This window comes from Dendrobium catenatum, unplaced genomic scaffold (genome assembly GCF_001605985.2).
Source record: "Dendrobium catenatum unplaced genomic scaffold, ASM160598v2 fragScaff_scaffold_188, whole genome shotgun sequence".
NCBI lineage: Eukaryota > Viridiplantae > Streptophyta > Magnoliopsida > Asparagales > Orchidaceae > Dendrobium > Dendrobium catenatum.
The window spans coordinates 579,796-601,382 of NW_021318650.1; the positions used below are offsets into that span (position 1 = coordinate 579,796).

The 21,587-nt window shown below is 36.7% G+C and overlaps 3 protein-coding genes across 8 annotated transcripts in view; 1 reads left to right on the forward strand and 2 right to left on the reverse strand.

Moving 5' to 3' along the window:
* Positions 1-1,215: 1,215 nt before the first annotated feature.
* Positions 1,216-5,189, forward strand: LOC110100233 (putative serine/threonine-protein kinase). Its single transcript, XM_020827666.2, has 8 exons — positions 1,216-1,254; positions 1,381-1,869; positions 2,119-2,239; positions 2,317-2,432; positions 2,551-2,761; positions 2,841-3,078; positions 4,129-4,279; positions 4,611-5,189. Exons 3-8 carry the CDS (start codon positions 2,182-2,184, stop codon positions 4,914-4,916), a joined length of 1,080 nt encoding a protein of 359 aa, XP_020683325.1. The 5' UTR covers positions 1,216-1,254; positions 1,381-1,869; positions 2,119-2,181; the 3' UTR covers positions 4,917-5,189.
* A 25-nt stretch (positions 5,190-5,214) lies between these two features.
* On the reverse strand, positions 5,215-9,530 carry LOC110100225 (SNF1-related protein kinase regulatory subunit gamma-like PV42a). Its single transcript, XM_020827650.2, has 4 exons — positions 8,950-9,530; positions 6,322-6,676; positions 5,599-5,980; positions 5,215-5,528 (listed from the first exon to the last, which is right to left on the reverse strand). The coding sequence occupies exons 1-3, from the start codon at positions 9,390-9,392 to the stop codon at positions 5,609-5,611; spliced, it is 1,170 nt and encodes a 389-aa protein (XP_020683309.1). The 5' UTR covers positions 9,393-9,530; the 3' UTR covers positions 5,215-5,528; positions 5,599-5,608.
* LOC110100251 (protein PECTIC ARABINOGALACTAN SYNTHESIS-RELATED) overlaps positions 6,544-21,587 on the reverse strand; it is a 46,660-nt gene continuing 31,616 nt past the window's right edge. The window contains exons 11-12 of one of the 6 annotated variants that reach the window (XM_028692931.1): positions 13,085-13,462; positions 6,544-6,676 (exon numbers count right to left, since the gene is read on the reverse strand). In XM_028692931.1, the coding sequence (XP_028548764.1) occupies positions 13,103-13,462 (360 nt within the window). In that variant the 3' untranslated portion in view covers positions 6,544-6,676; positions 13,085-13,102. Of the gene's footprint in view, positions 6,677-10,550; positions 10,946-11,055; positions 11,650-12,468; positions 12,763-12,786; positions 13,463-21,587 lie in introns of those variants that run through there. The other 5 variants (XM_028692928.1, XM_028692930.1, XM_028692929.1 and 2 more) reach the window with 5 other exon arrangements.

The window sequence follows — 21,587 nt, forward strand, 5'->3', positions numbered from 1 at the left end:
TCTTAACTGCTGGCTTAACAGCTATAGCAGTCTTTCAGAGTCGAGGCCCTTTCCAACCTGCGTCGTCCGCGGGCAGCTATGTCATCCCGAGCTACGTCGACCGTAGTCCTGAGCTACGTCAACCGTCGTCCCGTCAAGTTCCGTTGAAGCTGCGAGCTCGTCCTCCCAAGCCGTGACCTCCGTCGTCCGTCGTCCCGTTGAGCTCAGTTGAAGCACGCAAGCTTCGAGTCTCCGACCTCTATCGTCTCAAGCACAAGCTCTACGTCGTTCCCGGCACAAAGCCTGTGTCTTTCCGATGGCACAAGCTTTGTGTCGTCCGCGGACAACCCTAGCGTCTTCCCGCTGACAGTTTCATTTTCCCCGCATCTAAAATCTGATTCTCGAATCCCACATGCCTCGTCTTCTCTTACGCGAGCTAGTAGCTATCGTCGGGCAGCGGAGTGTTCCAACTCGGGCTCTCTAAGCCGTCAAGCTCTAAATTGTGTTCGAGCTCGACTCGCGAGATCAATAAGCTTGACTCGTGAGTTCAATAAGCTCGACTTGTCTAGCCCATTAAGGAGTCGAGCCCAAATCGGCTCGCGAGCTAGCTTGACTCAGTTGCACCCCTAGATTAGAACTCCAAAAGTATCGAACCGAGCTGAGCAGAGCAAAGCAGATATTTGTTCATATGTTTGAGCTTGTTTGCTTTCCGTATTTTTTAGTTTGATTCGAGCTTTTATATTTATGTTCAAATTTGATTCATTTGCAATCATAGGCGTCCCAGTTTGGTTTGTTCATTCCATATTGTATTTGTCAAGTTTTGAACAGGCTAGCGATTCTTTAAAAAGCTGGGAGAGGAATTTAAAAAATAAATCTGCACTGCAGGGCTATGGTCCACGCGGAAATAACAACTAAATTAACAATGAAGAAATATAAGAAAATACATTGTAACAATTTTGACAATGTCTCAATGGCGATAAACAGGAAGAGAGAGCTAAATGGGAGCAGCCAAGACAAAGAGTTATAAAGTATAGTTTTTGACATTATGTGGATATAGTGGAAAAATTGGAATAAAATATGAACTCCTCTCTGTGTCTCTCTTGCTCTCTTAGTTGGACGAAAGGAAGTGGACTTCTCACTGTTTTCTTGGTTTTTTCTAATGGCGGTTCATAATTCCTTTCTTCTTCTTGGAAGCTAATGGCTCTTTTGCTTATAAGAAGTTAAAGCATGAGGAGTGGGTTCTTCTGCTTCCCATTCTGTTTTTTTCTGGAAGAGGTTTGGGTTCTAAGCTATTCTGCCTGTTTTTGTACAAAGCTCAGATCTGTGATATGCTTTTGGTCGGTTTTGTTAGGTTAAGCATTTTGATTTGTCGATTGATTTACAGTTTTTTTTTTTTTATAGGTAATGGGTTTCTCGGGTGAAAAAAATGGAGATCTGTGTTGATTATTGAAACCCTATGTTTTCGTATGTTGTGGGCAGGGTTTGTAATGCAATGTTTCAATTAGATTGCCTAAAAAATGTTTAGCATCATCAATCAGAAGCAAAATTTTGTCGGTTTGTAATGTTTCCATTAGATTTCCTCAAAAATATACTTTTAGTGATTTATGTTCGGTCATTAGGTCATCTCCAACCGAAAAACTCAATTTCCACTCCAAAATATAATAAAACTTCAAAATGCAGTCATTCTTTTTCAATCGAACATCATTTCTTCTTTTTTTTCACGCTTCCTACTAAGGTAACCATATTTGGTGCACTTTTCTCTCTTTCATGTGCTTCTTCGGCAGATGCTGCAATGAATTTTTTTGGCGTAGGTGAACAGTTCGACGACAATATTGACGTCACTGTTCACCTACCGGAATTTGACGTGCAAATAACGGATGGGATACGGTGGTATGTAATTCGGTTGGAGATTGTCTTATCAAGCAAATCTAATCGTGTGCAATTTCATATTCTTTTCAGAAGGAAAATGTAACCATGCAATTTGTTTGTAAGATTAGGGATTATGACCAAAAAAAATCTTTGATGACATTGTTTGAATCTGTTCTTAGCTTGAAATATAGTAATGATTGGCCCTGTTTGATTTTGCGAATGCTAAAATTCATTGGGGAAATAATCATTCATCATCTCCTACAATTGTAGGGCAATCATTGATCTTCCATTGCAAAACTATTGAAGTTTGCAAATATTTAAAAGGAGCTTAATATGATCTTCAATTTGCGCTGCTTTGGTGTGAGGAAAAAGCATCTCGGAGATTTTGCTGGTAAGTAATGAATATGACATGGCCTAGTAATTTCATGCTGTATGCCTTCTCTTATCAACTTTTTTTATTTCTGTCAGAATTTTCAACTGAAAAGAACCTAAGGCTTTTCTCTTACAATGAACTAAGGTCTGCAACAAGTAACTTCTGCTTGAGCAATAAGATAGGTCGTGGGGGTTTTGGAAGTGTTTACAAGGTACCTTTGTTAAGCTATATTTATTTCTTTTGCTTTGGAAGAAACATAGTTGATTATTGAATCTTTTCCTTTCTATGTCAGTAGGAAAATTTAACTTACTGCATTTGCTTTTTGCCAGGGAGTTCTTAAAAATGGCACTCTAATAGCTATAAAGGTACTGTCTGCACAATCGAAGCAAGGGGCGAATGAATTTTTGACCGAGATTGATGTGATCACAAATGTTAGTCATCCAAATCTTGTTCGGTTAATCGGTTGTTGTGTGCAAGACACGAATCGAATTTTGGTATACGAGTATGTGGAAAATAAAAGTCTTGATCATGCATTGTTAGGTAAATGAAATTTGTGCTGATAATAACATAAATTTGGTATGGTGCCTTGTCAAAGTTAATTATTCATGTCAATTTGCAGGTTTGAATAGTGAAAAATATAAACTGAACTGGGACATAAGAAGTGCAATTTGTATTGGAATTGCTAAAGGTCTTACATATCTTCATGAAGGAGATGGGCCACAGATTGTCCACAGAGATATTAAAGCTAGCAATATTCTTCTTGATAAAAACTTTCTGCCTAAAATTGGTGACTTTGGCTTGGCAAAGCTCTTTCCAGATAATGTTAGTCATATCGTCACACAAGTTGCCGGAACAACGTAAGTAATTACCACTTTAGATACCTGCAAAATCTTATTATGTTATTACAAAGTATTTAAATTCTCTGAATATGAGTGCTGCTGATGCTATTTTTCCTCAACTGCTCATTAAGTCATCCAGTTGCTTGAAGTTAGAAAACAGGTTTTGATAAATCAATCATTTGGTTGGTGCATTTTTTAAATTAAGGCTTTTTGTTTGGAACAACTTTCGTATTGCTTTCTAAAGCATCTTTCTAGTGCAAAAATTTTTTGAAGCAGAAATTTGTGTACTAAAAAGCTACTTTAGAAAACATAAAGAAAGTTGTCCCAAACAAAGCCTAAATTTGATTTGAAAATCCCCCTTATTTAATGATTTCTATTCAATGAATGATCATTTAATAAAATTTGTCGAATAGTCATTTAATAAAATTTGTTGTGTTAGGCGGGCAACAACCATTGTAAAATTTGTCGAATAATCATGACAGAAAGAATAGAATAATAAACGGACAGCATAAAATTTGTCGAACAATCATGACAGAAAAAATAGAGTGATAAAAAACAAATATAAATAAATAAAAGTAATGAAAGTTTTTTCCAAATTATATACTCAATTAATATAGTGATTTCCTGACAGAAATCATGAGCTGATAACATAATCTTTTTGGGTGTGGAAACTCCAGGCAGAGATGTATATATCCTTGCCATTTGCAAATATGACACATCTATAGCTCGCATATCTCTTAAAATAAGGCATATTTAAAATAAAACAGATCATCCTGGTTAGGGGATAATCCGGTCGACCTAGCATGCAACCCACACCAATTTACACGGGCCAACACTTAAGGCTTGCACGAAGCGCCAAGGGGATTCGAACTCGGTACCTGGCCTATGGCCAGCCAGTTCTCCACCACCAGGCCACCCCGCGGTGGGTATATTTTGCATTCCTGAGAGCTCTACACTGGATTTTATTGAAATAAGTGTAGAAGATGATAAATTATTCAATCAAGATGACTCCAGAAGCTAACACTGAATGCTATAATTGATTTTCTAATTAAGAAATAACATTTGCAGTGGCTATTTGGCACCTGAGTACGCAATGCATGGACAATTAACCAAGAAAGCTGATATATACAGCTTTGGGGTGCTTATACTGGAGATTGTGAGTGGGAAGAGCAGTTCCAAGCCTTACTGGTATGAGAATGATAAGCTTCTGCTGGAATGGGTGAGTTTTTTCTTCTCTGCCTATTTATGGCTTGCTGTTAATCACTATTGTGGTTTTGTTTATGAAAGTTGTTAATAAATTATCCTTCATTTTGTATGATATATGAGGCATCAAATTTAGTTAACTGAATGTTTTTTTTTTATGAATTTTTAGCCCCTTTGTCTTTGGCTTTCACATTTTTTCTTGATTTTTCTTTTGCATCTGCATTTGATTCCATCTACAATCAAGAATATTTGGGTAAGGGTATTATAGTACAGAGGGGTATGATGCAGCAAAAAAAATTCTTTGAATTCATATATGCTCAGTGTCAAGTTCTCTTATGAATTTGCAGACATGGGAGCTATATGAAGAAGGAAACCTGTCAGAGTTAATTGATCCAGTTCTTGGAGATTATCCGCAAGAAGAGGTACTAAGATACATTAAAGTTGCACTGTTCTGCACCCAAGCTGCAGCTGGAAGAAGACCATCCATGCCACAAGTTTTGCAAATGCTATGCAAGCCTGTAATACTCAATGAGAAGGAACTTACAAAGCCTGGACTCATTCAAGAACTAAAATCCAATGCTTCCACATCTCCAGTTTCCATTCCTGGCTTCACTTCTAGTCCTCTTTCTTTCACTGAAATGTTTCCAAGGTGAGATCTTACCATGCCTTTTTCAGAGGAAGGTTTCATTTGGGACGGCTTTCTTACTGCTTATTAAAGTAGCTTTTTAGTATAAAAATAAAAAATTTGGTATTAAAAAGCTGTTTTAAAAAACAGTAATAAAGCCATCCAAATGAAGCTGAAAAGGATTGGAAGACCACTAGCGAATTATCTGGGAAATGTAGATTTGTTTGGCATGTTCTTTCTTTGTATTTAATTGTTTATATTTATTTTGTACCATTTATGAGTTCTCATAAGTTTTCTAAAATCCTGCTGTAAAGATTCAACTTAGATTAGTCAAGCCAAAGTCACGGTCCATTATTAAAAAAAGTTAAACAAAGCGAAATATATATACATATGAAAGATCGGCTAAAGCTTTTGCATGAACAAGTTATATAGTATGAGCATTCGTTCGTGATGCTCTGTACTCTGCACGGGTCATCTTGATTATAACCCTACATATAATGAAAGAAAATATGCAGTAAAACCAAATGGATTATCACCTAGCAGCAGCAGTGTCAGATGAGCTTTCTTTCTGAAAAACAGAGAGCTCTTATTCATTCCAGAAATAAACAGCTTACTTGATTCATCTTCCTCTCTTCAAGCCCTGCAAGGAAGGCATTATTGAACTGAACCTTCATAACCATTTCGGACAAAAAGTATAAAACAGCAATTACCAGAGAAGATTCAAATAGCAGGTTCGGTAGCAGGCACATCTTGTAGCTCATTTTCTGATGCCAGCGCCTTGTTTCTTATGGCTCCAAGAATATCAGTTAGAGAAACAAAGCCTCTCAGGAGCCCTTGCTCGTCTACAACCCAAACCCGATGAACATGAGCCAAAGCCGCCTCAGTGATCACTTGAGCAAGCGTGGTCTCAGAATGGCAGGTGATGAGATTCTGACTTTGTTTTTCTACAGTTCCTGCAGTTGAAGCTGTGATTTCCGAAACTCGTTCTTTGAATTCCATAACAGTGGCATTTAGCATGGACTGGAGCTGAGCAATAGAGCACGATTGTAGATCTATTACTGAGAATGCGTCAATGAGACTCCTTCCTCTCCCCTAAAATGTTGTACATGTAGAACAAAATAAGTTCAGTTCCAGGACATGAAAGATATTTGAATCCCTCAAAATAGTATCAATGGAAGTTTTACAGGTCCCTATATCTTTTTACCCAGGCCCTTCAAGAGTGTTACTGTAGCTTAAAGTTTTAGTAATAGAAAGTAGGCAGCAGTAATTCCCAAAATTATAATATTCAAAATATAGAAAACAAGTATAAATAAAAGATCAAATGAAAAATAGACACTATTAGTATTTACTAGAAGCATCTCCATTTGAATACCCAACTCGATTAATATTGAAAAAGGCTAACAAGCAAAATCTGCTAAGATTAGATCTCTTACATCTTGAAGTATTGTTTCCTCCCCTGAATCATCGCTAGCATCAGCAGAAATAACAGGAATAGTACCTAGGGAATAACTCCTCATTGATCTGATAGCATCTATGACCTTTGTATTTTTGGTTATTGCAAAAACATTCTCATTGACTACCTCCAATTCTCCAACACTGTGTATCGTAATGTCCTTCAATTCATTCATATTTGCTTGCAGAAAACTCAAGAAATCCATTTGTGTAAGCATTCTATAGCCAGGTGAAGCCTTGACCAGCTCCACTGCAATTTCATCGTCTGCTTGGCTCTCTACTGGAACCAGCGCCCAGTGCACTCCTTTGCTGAATGTTTCCATGCAATCTAGGATGCTGCAAGTGAGCAAACTAGCTTGAGATTCATTTTCAATTAATAATATTTAGTTAAAAGTGATAATAATAAGTTAATCACTGAAACATCAATTTTGAAAATTTATTCTTTGAAGTTAGGGAATGTATAATTTCTGTAGTTTAACTATAGGACACAGCATACATACATTGCAAAACAATTTAGTATCGATCTGTTATTATAATAGATAGAAATACTATCTAATCAAGGACATGATACAAAACATGAATTTCGTGGAAAATATAAAAATTGAAGAAGAGTTTAGTTTAATTCGATTTGACTAAATAGGTAAGTTAGCGACCAACTTTCTTTTAGCATCATTTTCTGCACAAAGAAAATCCTATGCAAGCAGCCTACCGATAATTCTTGATGATCTCGACCTAGAGAACGTCCATGGAGCTTCCAGCCATTGAAACATGGGCCACTCCTCCTTCGAACCTCGGTAAGAGAAAACTCTAAGACCCATGTGACTAAACATCTTCCAGTCAGTTCAAGGTAACGCTATGATTAATCCTTAATAAAAGGTAAGGCCTTTTTGACCTTTGAGAAGCCTAGCCTCAGAATGTGAGAGGAACATCTATAGTCAATTGTTATAAGTGTAAACATTTTGCTCAGCATTAGGAGTTCCTTTGCTTTCTTTAAACACAATGATCCAGATACATCAAACAAAACTTTTAATCATGATCAAGGAAAGGAGTCTTGATGTTGCCCAGAACATTCCTGCATGTTTTTTCAAAATAATTAATGAAGGGAGACCCACCACGTGGTGGTATCAGGTTCTACCCCATCTAGGACTATGTTAGATATGTAGGCCCATATAATAATTCATTTAATCTAGTTCTACAATAATTTTGATGACAAGGTGCGCATGGTTTTCTAGCTCGTTAAAAAGCATCAAACCTAATTAAAAAATTCCAAATAACCCCTTGATAAGCCTATATAAATTATAGAACAAATTCCAGGGGCAATAGATAGTGTTTTCAATGCCTTAAAGCTACAAGAACATAAACTTCCATAATATATACAACATTCACATTTGGCATCATTAAAATTTTCACTATAATAACAATGAAATGAATTTATTGACTTCATATTCCCCTTATGCATGGACCAAATGGATCATATGCTACTTCAAAAAATTTTGGGGTTGTTTGATTGGCTGAAAATAGAAAGTAATGCATATGAAATATTTTGGAGATATTTGGATCAATGTAAAATAAATGTAGGTTTTTACTTTTTTTTGTTTGGTTTGAAAGAATTTGAATGCAGTGCAAAAGGAATGCAATGTATTTGAAATAATTTGTAGTTGTTTGGATGAATGTAAAATAAATACATGTATTTACTTTTTTTGTTTGGCTTGAAGAAAATTGAATGCAGTGTAAAGTAGAAAATAGTTGTAGTTGGTGACGGCCGACAGTGGTCGGCGAAAGCTGGCGAGGGCTAGTGGTAGGCAACGGGTGGCATTGTTTGACGGCAAGCTGCGGGCGGCGACGGCTTCCATTAATGAAAATGATGGTGAGTTTCCGGTTTATTTGGAAATCGCTCAAATCAGAAGAATTCTAAATACAACAGATTTGAACTGGATGATAAATTCATTTTACTTCAAAATTGTACTATGTATTTCTTTTACTTAAAACCAAATATCAATACTTTCAAAACCCCCATAGTAAAATAAAAAAGCTTTAGCACATGAGATCCAATCATTTTTGTTTTTATCCTTTCAAAAGCCTTTTCACAGAATAATTAAATCTCTCTTGTTTAAAGAATCAATCAAGTGTGCAATAATTGAGCTAAAATCATTAATAATCTATTATAAAATGTAGCTAGTCCATAAAATTATGACTTTAGAAACAGAATTTAATTGATTCTACTCAGTGCTTGCCTTTAACTTTATTTTGGATCAGCTACCTCAATATGAGACCACATGTCCTAAGAAAATAACTTGAAGATATAGAAACGTGCATTTCCTAAGATTTATATGCGATTTTTTAAAGTATTCTAGATGACTTACTTTAGAAGTGTTACAAATAAAAATATAAGCTTACCCAGTTTTTTATAATAAATGGTCTTATCAACGTCACCTGCAGCACTACTTTTGTAGTCATTCTATAGGACAGAAAATTAGGTAACTACCGTTTTGTACAGCACTATTCATGCTTTTGTATTATAGATCGAACACAAATGGAATTGACTTCACGTTGCAAAAATTAATTTTAATTTTCGATTAAAAGAAAATTTAACAAAGATAAAAGAACACCTTGTGTTAGGATTGAGACTCCACAGCGTAAGCCCCTCGAGAGAGTGTCCAATAACAGAAGACACCGGCGATGCCATCGTCCTATCCAAATCAACCTCACAGTCAGCTCCTAAAGGCTCGTCGCCTGCGATGTGGACTAGGACGTCTAGCATTGTGATGATGCCTATGTACTGCTTCCTGACGGCGCCGGTCGCCGGATCAGATTCCAGAATCATCGAGCCACCGGCGCCAATGTACCGCCCGGGAGGCGCAGCAACGGGCACGGCCACGACATTGTTAGCGAGCAGGGCATTGACGGTGGAGGACAGTGTGGCGTTGTATGGCACCTCAACGAGGCGGCGCTTCTCGCGCACAATATCTCGAACTCTTCGCTCTCTCAGCCAACAGCCGACAGACAGTTTCATCTTTTTCTTACTCATTTCTTCGGAAGACGAAGACGCCATTGTTGGAATCTGGTTAGGGTTTGGAGTTTCTTATGATATCGGAGCGGAGTGGAGGAGTTAAGTAAAGAGTGCAGGGGGTACGTGTCGACGTGCTACATGTGAAGTGGTGGCTGTTCGCCACTTCACTGCAGACAACGTCGCATGCGGAGATTTTAAAAAGGGATGTAGTGAAGGGCCTACATTTGTAAGCCCACCTAGCTTCTTGGGCCCATCTGAAAGGAATTAAATCATTATTTTATTTTTAAAATAGAAACGAGTAGGCCCAAAAGATACCAAATGGTATATCGTAGATTCGTAATGGCTTATTACTGGGCTAAGACAATATTGTCGTATTGTATTAAATGGGATAACTTTTTTGTTATTTTTTAAAAAAATTGTTTAATTTTTAAAGTAAAAATTTTTTATTAAAAATTTATTTTAAAGAATAATAAAAAAAAAATTATCTCAAAATGAAACATTATTGAAACTTAATGTTGCATTTGTAACAAATTTTTAATTGCTTTTTAAAGTAACTTTTTAATATAAAAATTTTCTGTTTAAAAAAAATTAATATTAAAAATTTATTTAAAAAATAATTAAAAAATTCAAAATATTTTCCCTCTATTCAGGCAAACTTGTTGTTGTGGCGGAAATGACAAACTTAAAGAAAATGCATAATATTTTAAAAGATTTCCAATAATACTAAAACCGCATGAGTCTCCCCAGAAATGAATAAATTATATCCCAAATGTCGATTTTCGAATAAATTATAGATGGATACGATGGGATTCTTATTTTATTTTATTTTTAAATTTAATATTGCTTATAATTTCTTGATAATTTCATTCCAATTAGTACTTTTTTTTTTCAAAAAAAAAAAAAAAATTGCCTGTTGAATGTCCATTTTTTATGTGAAGCATGCGGAAGAGCCGATAGAACTCGAAGTGCTCGAGTGCACAAAACTAGTTCAATATTTCTCAGTGAAAACTATTCAGTAATATCATTGATCTGATCAGAGAGGAGGAACTAAACCAAACCAAAGTTAGTACAACACAAACTTTTCTATCGATAGCACATTTTAAAACAAAACCTGACACCTGATAGGATACTTACGCAGCACATCTTTTAAATCATTTATTAATTAAAAATAAGGTATAAACTTAATTATAAATAAATAGACAGTTACAGACATATAATAATATGAATTAGCCCTTAATTTCAGCTTTATCGGTTTAAGTTTTAATTCTCTTTTATAGAGAGCCGTTGTCAGATTACAATGGGGGATACCTTCCGATCAACCATGTTCAACACCGGCGAGCTGGAGGGTACGATTGAAACCACAGTGAGGGTCCTGTGAAACTCGATATTTCTTTTTTTGGGAGAGATCTGTTGAGACTTTTTTGAGTATATGAAAATTGAATCTGAAAAACAAGTGAGGCGTCTCAACTCAAGGGAGATGCTAGTGTCTGGTGGCTACAAATACAACAAACACAGGCGTGAAGGGTGAAGACCAGGACGAGGACTGGTCTGTAGCTGGGTTAGAATGAAACAACTCCTCCGTGGTCATTTTTTGCCTGCAGATTTTGAACAAATGTTGTATATGAAATACCGACATTGTGCTCAAGGTTACATAACCGTAAGTGATTACACAGAAGAATTTCACTGTTCAGTGCAAGGAACAATCATAGTGAGAATACTAATAAGCTGGTAACAAGGTATATCGGTGTCCTTAAAGACGCAATTCAAGATAAATTGGAGCTTAGTTCACTATAGTCTTTGTCTCAATCAGTCAATTTTGCTCTCAAATCTGAAATTCAACTCACTCGTGGTTTGAAAACTGTACTCTTACACCGACCAAGTGTTGACCAGCTCACAAACACCTCAAGACAACAGCCTAATTTGGGTAAACAAACTTTCGGACCAACAGGGGGGATCCGCTTCGACGAAGGAAAATCCATTTGTGAGACCTACCACAATTAAATGTTTTTGTTGTTTACAACCTGGACAAAAGTAGAACTGAGTGTCCTAAAAGACAACAGTTACACTTCTTAGATGCAAAATCGGAAGAATAACAAGCTCTGGCAGACACAAGTCGAACGAGTGTCCAAATAAATATTCCAGGTGCAATTCTTCCAAATTTACCTCACTACCAAATGATCCCGTCAAAGCACGTCATTTTGCAACAACTTGTTGATGAATTGCTAGCCAAGCAATTTATATAATCCAGTTTGAGTCCATGTGCAGTGTCGGTGTTGCTTGTCCCAAAGAAGAATGGTAGCTGAAAGATGTGTTTAGACAACCAAGCTATTAATAAAAGTACGCTCAAACTTCAGTTTCCATGCAACAGATCAAGGAGAATGCATCGATTAGACATTTCATCTTAACATCATAAATTCACCTATAAGGTTAATGCACGCCTGATGTGACATTTCATCTTATGTGGTTCTATTTTTTCAGCATAGGAGATGATGAGTGCATCACATAGTAACATGAATTAGCCCTTTATTTCACCGCTATCTGTTTTAGTTATCATTATCTCTTTATGCAACCATCACTTTTAATATTACCTTTGTTTCGTTACTGACATACCGTATTACCTTTTTTTCAGTTATGCTACTATTTTCAGCAAGCTGGAATGTGAAAGCTTGATCGCATAGGATATATGTAAGGGGAAGGGACGGAAGAAAGGCAGGAAATATATTACTAAAGAAAAACCTTTGCCTTTTATATGTTTCTTTGCTTGAGCTGCTATCTTTATCCTTTTTCACCGATAACCACATCAGGAGGTATTTGAAGTGGTATCTCTCATACAATTTAGAATGGACCCTATGGTTTCTGAGGCCGTTAAAAAGCTTAATCTTTCCATACAGCTAATGTGCTTTTCAATAAGCAGCATGAGCACTCAATTATTCGCTATTGATTTCCAGTCAAGAAAATAAAACTCAAGCTTGAACATATTTGTTTCATATACGACCTAAACAGAAGCAACGATCTTTACATTAAAATTGAGCTAGTTGATAATCAATTTGTGTTCAGCGCATTCAAGTTCACTAATGATTCAACTCAAGATCAGTTCACTAGTCTAAGCAAGTGCAAATAAATGGAATATGAGCTTCATGAATTAATTAAAACGGAGCTTAAAAAGAGATTTTGGAACATTAACATGTATAAAATGATGTAATTGGTGCTTGAATTAATGAACTGAGCCCAAATATGTCCTAATGAAAGTAGCTCACTCATGCTAAGCTAGCTTACACCCTTGCAGATTTCCAAAAGTAACAGATTATAGAGATAGAGATCCTACCCATCGGTGACATAGAACTCCAATAAAGCTCCTTGGGATTTTCTTGTCACTTAAGTTCTGTCACTTTCATTGGCCAGATTAGTGAGTCTTCAAAGCAAAAACAAACATGAATATATAACAGTAAGACCACCATCAAGCAAACGTAATTTTTACAATAAAAAGGTTTGATTCCCTTGGAAAATATAAAAGAATCATTGCCCAAAAAAAAAATAGCATAATTTCATACCTAAACAGCTTACTAAGTTTTTTCTAACAATCGATCTATCAGTTCGTAGGCAAAGGATACAACAAATTAAGAAGAGGGAGAAAAAGTGAGGTAAAAAATATGACAAAAAAACAGTAAGAGAAACTAGGCGTAGAGAGCATCAGCAAATTGAATGTAGTTAGGATGTGCAGAGCAGAAGCGTACCATCAAAAGAGCCACAGATCAAGCTCTACACATGCATGGTGTCAAAGGATTCTCCCATAAATCATAGTTAGGGAAAGTCTCTTCGGGGAGACCAGTTCGTGTCTCGTGAGTGATGACCACATCTTCGATAAATGATGCCCATCCCATGTAAGGGTCGCCAAAGGATTTTGACATTAGCCCCTTGTCTGGCTTTATGGACTTGAGCCGGTGCCCCATGTACCTCCGAGCACCTATGATCAGCTTTGCAAAGTTGCCGCCATGGGTCATGACAAAAACATCCGACTTCAGGCAAACCAAAAAGTCCAGGGCAGCCAAGCTGGTTACATGCTTCCTGAAACCACTTAGTTCATCCGTGCTGGCTAATTCCTCCTTAGTGACCTGGAACCGAAATGGGATAAAAATTCACGTACTAAGCTAACGCTCAAGTTAGTAAAATAAATGCCGATATGCTGCTTTGATGTTAAGATGAAATGTCTAATCGATGCATTCTCAGATTTCCAATAGAAACACTAGCAAATTTTTATACAAAAAAAAAAAACTCTTGTCACGTACCAGAATATTCATGACTAGAGAAATAATTTAATATTTTAATATTATATGAAGGTTCAACACAAAAAAAATAGAAGATAAGCTATAAAAAATACAAGACTTTTACATGAAAACCCTAAAAATGAATAAAACCATCAGATCTAAATTAATTGAAATGATTAAACTAATGTATGTTATTGATTACAAATAATACACTTATAATTGGGGGAAACGTTGATACAATATAGTAGCCATTATGATGTAGGCCAAGGAGGGGTCAAATCATATGCCAAAATTCTGGGCTGCTGGTTCCTTCTCGATTTGGGCTTGCCTGTGATGTTTTTGCTATGTTTTTGGGAGCTGTTATGCTTCAGCTCATTAATACTGAGCTGATGTTTCTTTTGAGCTCATAAATTAGTGTAAATTAAGGTTCATTCCCCCTCCTGTAGCCCTTCGGTTTTTCCCCGCCTGGCCTTCCTATGGCTAATTCTTCTCCCCTTTGGCCGCCTGTTTCGGTCTCCCCTTGGCTGCCTATTCCGGTTCCCTGTGGTGCCCGTTTCTGTCTCCCGTGGCTGCCTTTCCGGTTCCCTGTGTGGCTCTTCGGGTGCTGCTCCTGGACCGCCTGCTGGCCTTCCATTTTCCCCTGTTTTGAGGGCTAAGTTGGAGGTGGATTTTGGTTGTTTGGCTGACCCTTTTCTCCTATATAAATGTGATGTTTTGTAAGCATAAAGAGAATTTTATGGATGATTTTTGGAAAGCTAAAACCTTAGGATTTTCTTGGAAAAGCTTGCGAGCTTGTTCCATTCCTTTTCTCTTCTTCTTGGGAAAGCTTGCGAGCTTGTCCTCTCTTTCATCTCGGGCTTCTTACCTCTTTCTTATCTCCGCAAGTTCGACGGCATTTGTATCTTTCTTCTCGACCAGGAAAAGCTTCTTTAGATATTTTCATGTCTTATTTAAGTTTGTAATGTCATGATATGTTTAAAGTGTTGTTTGTCCTTTTAATTCAAGTTATAAGGAACGTCTTTGTTTCTTTTTGTGACCAGGGGTTCTCCTACTAGTTCTGCAATCTTTCAATTGCATCATATTAACCGTAAAAGATTGAAAGAACTTTGAAGCATTGGAGTTTTTTTAAGAGAATATTTGTCGCATGTTTGGTCGTTCTTCTTTAAACAAAAGAGACTGATGCCCAAGAGGTCCAGTATAAATCTTGATGTTGATGTAGAGAGTTTGTGTTAGAATGGAGGATGTGCATCAGCCTTCTAGACAATGGCGTGCGTTGATGTTAGCAACGACAAAGTTGACAAATGTTAACCCTTGAGACAACGACGTGCATTAACCTTATAGGTGATAGTATGCAACAAAGCAAGCTGACATTGGTGTTAGCATTGGCGTAAGGTAAAATGACCAAAGGACCATAATTCGGCAATGGTATCCGAAGTCTATAGTCGAGCAAAAGTGGTCGGAGGACCATAGTCGATGATGGTGGCTGAGAGATCATAGTCGAACAACTTTAGTCAGAGAACCAAAGTTGGGTAACGATCAGCAAGAGATAGTAATCGTGCAATAATGGTCAGAAAATTATACTCAAGGGTGTGGTCGGACCCTAGTCAGGCAAAGGTGGTCATAGGATTATTGTAAGTCAATAAAGGTCACGAGCTATAGTCAGGGAATATGGCCGGAGGATCGTATTCAGGCAATGGTGTTTAGGAGATTGTAGCCGAGCGATGGCGGTTGGAAGACTGTAGTTAAACAATCATTGCTTGAGAACTATAGACGGACAACAATGGTTAAGATATCATGGTTGGCAGGTGGTTGTCGTAAGAACGTAGTTAAGAGATGGTGATCAAAGGATTGAGTCGAGTGACGAGGGGTGGAGAACCTTAATCAAGTGATGGAAACTAAAGAATAGTAGTCGCACGACCGTGGTTGGGACACTATAGTCGGGAAATGATGGTTGGAAGACGTAAGTTGGGTGATGCTAGCTGGAGATCAATAATTAGGCGAAGGTGACTAGAGGACCGAATTTTAGCGATAGTGGTGAGAGATCGTAGTCAAGCAATAGTGGTTAGATGACCTGTTGGGCGATAATAGTCAAGAGACCGTTGTCATGCAATAATGGTCGGGAGGTTATCGTCAAAGATGGTGGTTGGAGGATAATAGTCAGGCGACGATTTTCGAATAATCATAGTCGGACAATAGTGGTCTAAAAATCGTAATCGAGCAGCAGTAGTTAAAGGACTATAGTTGGGCGAGTGGTGGTTGGATGATCGCAGCTAAGCGACAGTTGTCAATGGCCCAAAATCAGATGACAGTGGTCAGTGGACATAAGTTGCCAGAGGATTGTAGTCGAACGATGATGGCTAAAATATCATAGTCAGACAACAATGGTCGAGGATCGTAGTAGAACTACGGTTGTTGAAGGACCGTGGTTGAGCAACGATAACCGGAGGACCATAGTCGAGCGATCGTGGTCGAAAGACCGTAATCAAACAAAGGTGAATAGTTAGAGATAGTTGTAACAGTCCAAACTCCTAACTATCGAGATATTATCCGCTTTGGTCTAAGAGCCTCACAGTTTTGTCCTGTTTGTGTAACTTCACAATAGGTCACCCATTCCAGAATTGCTCCGGGATAAACATGCTTAACTCCGGAGTTTCTTAAATGAAATTCTAACCATTACACCAAAGGTACCTCGATGTTTAAGAGTTTAGCTTATTTTACTTAAAGGGTTTCACAATGTCCCCGACTTAAGTAACTGACGTCCTCGTCAGCATCTTTATCCCGGAATCATCCACTAGACATATAGGATTCTAGAGGTGGCCCCTATAAGTTCTAGTGGTGGCTCTCATCACGTAGCAATTTGTCCCATACATGACTCAAGAGGTGGCTCCCATGGCATAGCACTTTGTCTTGTATGACACTTAATTCTCATCTTCCGGCTAATGCATTGCTCTGATATCATTTGTAACAATCAAAACTCTTAACTGTCGAGATATTATCCGCTTTGGCCTAAGAGCCTCACGGTTTTGTCCTGTTAGTGTAACTTCCTAATAGATCACCCATCCAAGAATTACTCAGGGATGAGCACACTTAACTCCAAAGTTTCTTAAATAGTATTTCAACCATTACACCAAAAGGTGCCTCGATATTTAAGAGTTTAATTTCTTTTACTTAAGGGGTTTCAAAATCTCTCTCACATAAGTAACTAACATCCTCATCAGCATCTTTATCCAAAAATCATCCATCAAGCATATAGGATTCTAGAGGTGGCCCCTACAAGTTCAAGCGGTGGCTCATGTCACATAGCACTTTATCTCATACAGGGTTCAAGAGATAGCTCCCATGGCGTAACACTTTGTCTTATCTAAGAGTTAGTTCCCATCTTCCGATTGGTGTATTGCTCTGATATCATTTGCAACAATCCAAACTCTTAACTATCAAGATATCATCCTATTTGGCCTAAGAGCCTCACGATTTTGTCATATTAGTGTAACTTCCCAATAGGTGCTGCACCCATCCAAGAATTGCTCTGGGATGAGCACGCTCAACTCTGAAGTTTCTTAAATGAAATTCCGACCATTACATCAAAAGATATCTTGATGTCTAAGAATTTAGCTTCTTCTACTTAAGGGGTTTCACAATAGTGGTTGATGGACTGTAGTTAGAGAATGATAGTCGAAAAATCATTGTTGGGTAACTATGACAAAAGGAACGTAATCAAATGATAATAATCAAAGGATCGCAATCAAGCAATGATGGTCGAAGGGTTATAGTAAAGAGATCACTATTGGGTCATGATGATCGAAAAATTGTAGCATGTGATAGGGATCGATGGGTCGAAGTGGGACTATGGTGGTCAATTGACCATACTACCATAGTCGGGTGACAGCCTGACAACAATAGTCCAACGGTATTGGTTAGGTAGTGTTCCATTAGCGACGGAAGAGCAATGGTTTGACGGATACAATTCCATCGGTGGTCCAATGGCGACGATCTACCAATGGTTAGATGCAATAGCCCCGAGGTGGTCCAAAATCGAAGGTCCAATAGTGTTTTAATGGAGGCAAACGAGCAATTTTCGATGACGACTGTCTCACAACAATGGTCCGATGGCAATGATAGAACAATGTTCCGAGACACGATCAGACAATGATATGATGGTGATAGTCGAGTCATTTTTTGATATTGGCAGTCGTTCAGTGCTGCAACAGCGGCAATCAAGTGCTCTAGAATTATTTAAACCTCTCAACTATCTCCAATCTTGCGTCCCTAATCCCCTTCATATATGTAGCGGAGGTCTAGTTATAATTTTTTAGAGGGACACTCATAAATATAGCAAAAATTCAAAGCACTTCATCGGACGATCCATATTGGTTCCTTTGATCATAGAATCTTCTTTCAACATTTTAAGCCCCTAAATGATGACAAAATTTAACAATCATAAACTTGTTTAATTCGATCGATACGCTCAATTTGACCATAAGCATTCAAGATTTGGAAATCAAGTGGTCCCTCAATTAATGTCATGAAGTTTTTAACTATGATTTAAATGCATGATTTATGCTAATTTAGACTCATCAAATCATTTTTTGTCACTCGGTCCATCTTGTCGAAACGTTCAGTTTGACTATAAATTTGCTGGAATCAAAATTCGGATTATTCTAAATTTGAATTCAAATGTTTCCAATTTCGATATGCATTAAGATTAGCGCTTAATCAAGTAGATTTTAAGGGGACATGTCAACTCCCATCTATATTCTACAGCAAAATAGCTTGGTTCATACAACAAATTACAGAAGAATGTAGGGAGTAAAATGGCAATATGACAAACAATGCGAACCATTTGATGAAGATGATCCATGCTTAAAGAACAAAGTTGGAATCAAAACAAAAAAAATATATATCCATTATATTATGCATGATGCATGGTGTTATACCATGATGTCATTCAGAACCACCTGATTTTACAACTTTCTTATTAACAAGATAAGTACTGTTAGCTAATTTTACAAATAAACTGCTCGTGGCAACAGCAACTTTCATGGATTAGCAAGCCTTATTGAAGAGCTTAGGAATAAGCAATCTCATTTCAAGTAGTACGATGACTCAAAGATACCTTTCAATGGGTTAACGACCTCAACGTATGCGCCACAAAACTTCTATTCCAGCATGGATAACTATCCGGTATCCATCCTTGGATTAAAATTAAAAAAATGAGAATATGACCAAAATGGTCCCTCAACTCTTTAAATTGGAACATTTTTTGTCCTAACATATGTTGGAGTTAATGATGTTAAATGTAAGAGTATTTTAGTCATGGATTAGCAAGCCTTATTGAAGAGCTTAGGAATAAAGAATCTTAATTCAAGTAGTACTATAACTCGACCTCAACATATGCGCCACAAAACTTCTATTCCAGCATGGATAACTATCCAGTATCCATCCTTGGATTAAAATTAAAAAAATGAGAAAAGGACCAAAATGGTCCCTCAACTCTTTGTGAGGGACCAAAATGGTCCCCAACTCTTTTGAGGAATCAATTTGGTCCCTCGACTCTTTAAAATGGAACATTTTTGTCCTAACATCTAATGTTGAAGTTAATGGTGTTAAATATAAGAGTATTTTAGTCATTTTTAATTAAATACTTATTAGATATAATTTTCAAGTCATTACATTTAAAAAAATATATATTAAACATTTCTTTAATAAAAAAATAATAATAATTTTAATTTTAATTTAAAAAAAACACAGTGGATTGACCAAGTATTTCCTATTTCGGTTGGGTTACATCAAGGATCAGCCTTAACCATATCTTTTTGCTTTAGTCATGGATGTTCTCACTAGACATTTGCAAGAGGATGTACCTTGTGTATGCTTTTGCTGATGATATTCTTCTTTTGATAAGACTAGAGAGGGAGTTAAGGTAAACTTGAATTATGGAGGTCAACCTTAGAGTCTAAAGGTTTTTCGCTTGAGTAGATCTAAAACGGAATATATGGAGTGTATATTTTAGTAGTAATAGACATAGTGAGGGATTGTGACTTTGGGCGTCAAGTCATTAATAAGAGTACAGTTTTAGATATCTTGGATCTATTTGTTCAGAGTGATGGTGAAATAGATGGGGATATTACAGCAAATTCAAGTTGGATGGTTGAATGGAGGAATGCATCGGGCTTGTTATGTGATAGAATGTACCCCTCAAACTTAAGGGAAAATTCTATAAGATGGGTGAGGCTGCAATGCTTTATGGTGCCGAATGTTGGCCATTAAAGAGAAGCATAATACTAAGTTAAGTGTGGCAGAGATGAGGATGCTCAGGGTGATGAGTGGCTTTAGAGATACGAAAGAGCATTAACGTGAAAAGGTTGGAGTAGCTCCAGTAGAAATAAGATTAGAGAGAGTCGCCTTAGATGGTTTGGTCACATAAACGGCGGCCTTCCGAGGACCCGGTTAGGAGAGTAGAGGTATTAGATTTGACTTATGTTAAGAAAGGTACGGGTAGACCATAAAAAGTCTTGGTTAGAAATAATTAGGAATGACCTTTCTTTATTAGATTTAAACGAGAATTTGACTTTTAATAGGACACAATGGAGAAAAAGGATTCATGTAGCCGACCCCACGTAGTGGGATAAAGCTTGATGTTGTTGTTGTTGTTGTAGTAATATTCATGATCTTAAGATTTTGTCGGTGCATGAAGAGTTAATGTTATGTGGAAATTGTAGCTTTTAATATTAAGAATTTTGCATGTACTTAAGAGTATATTAGCTTTTAATGATAACAAATAAGTAATAAAAATAGAAGCAAAAGCTTCTAATAGTAAAAATAGTTAATTGTGGAATCAAAATGTACAAGAAAAAGTAAAAAATAAAAAGCTCTGTTATAAAAATTGGTTTAGATGTAAAAATTCGAAAACTGGAAAATATAATAAGTTGCCGTAAGGAGTCTAAGAAAGTATTCTGCGATGTAAAGACTTTAGCTTTTAATGATTTATATAATAGATTAAATACTAAAGAGGGCAAATATATATAGTATAAGCTAGTCAAACAAAGAGACAAAAATATTTTTTTAAGAAGAGGTATTCAACAAAGGTGGATGAATATTTTGCTAGCATTTCAATGAGATTGTGAATATCGATTGATTTTTATGACTTTAACACTTGAAAAAAATAGAGATTTTTGTTTTTATCGGCGTATTACTAAAACTGAAGTTAGAGAGGCTTTAAAGAAAATGAAGTGTGAGAAAACTATTGGACGTGATGATATCAATAAAGGTGTGGAAATGCTTGGGAGATGAAGAATTTTTTGGCTTACTAAACTTTAATATTATTTTGAATACTAAAAAAGATGCCAGATTTGTAGAGAATGAGTGTGTTGATTCCCATCTTTAAGAAGAAAGGTGATGCACAAGATTGTGCAAATTATAGAGGAATTAAGTTTGATGTGTTATCTTTAAAACTATGGAGAGAGTTATGGAGCATAAATTACAACATGATACTAATGTTTCTAAAATCAATTTGGATTCATGCCGGGTAGGCCTACCTGAAAGCCATACATTTATTGAGAGGTTTGATAGAGAAGTATAGAGAGAAAGAAAGATCTTCATATGATATTTATTGATTTAGAGAAAACTATACATGAAAAGGTTGGAGTAGCTCCACTAATAGATAAGATTAGAGAGAGTCGCCTTAGATGGTATGGTCACATAAAAGCGACCTTCATATAACCATTAGGGAGTAGATGTTTAGATTTAACTATGTTAAGAAAGGTAGAGGTAGACCTAAAAAGACTTGGTTAGAAATTTAGAAACACCTTCTTTATTAGATTTAATGAGAATTTGACTCTTAACCAAATACAATGAGAAAAATGATTCACATAGCCGATCCATTGTAGTGGGATAGTGGTTGATGTTGTTGTTGTTTCTTAAAAAAAAAAAATAACTTTAGTCATATTTTATAAAATATTTGGTAAAAATATGT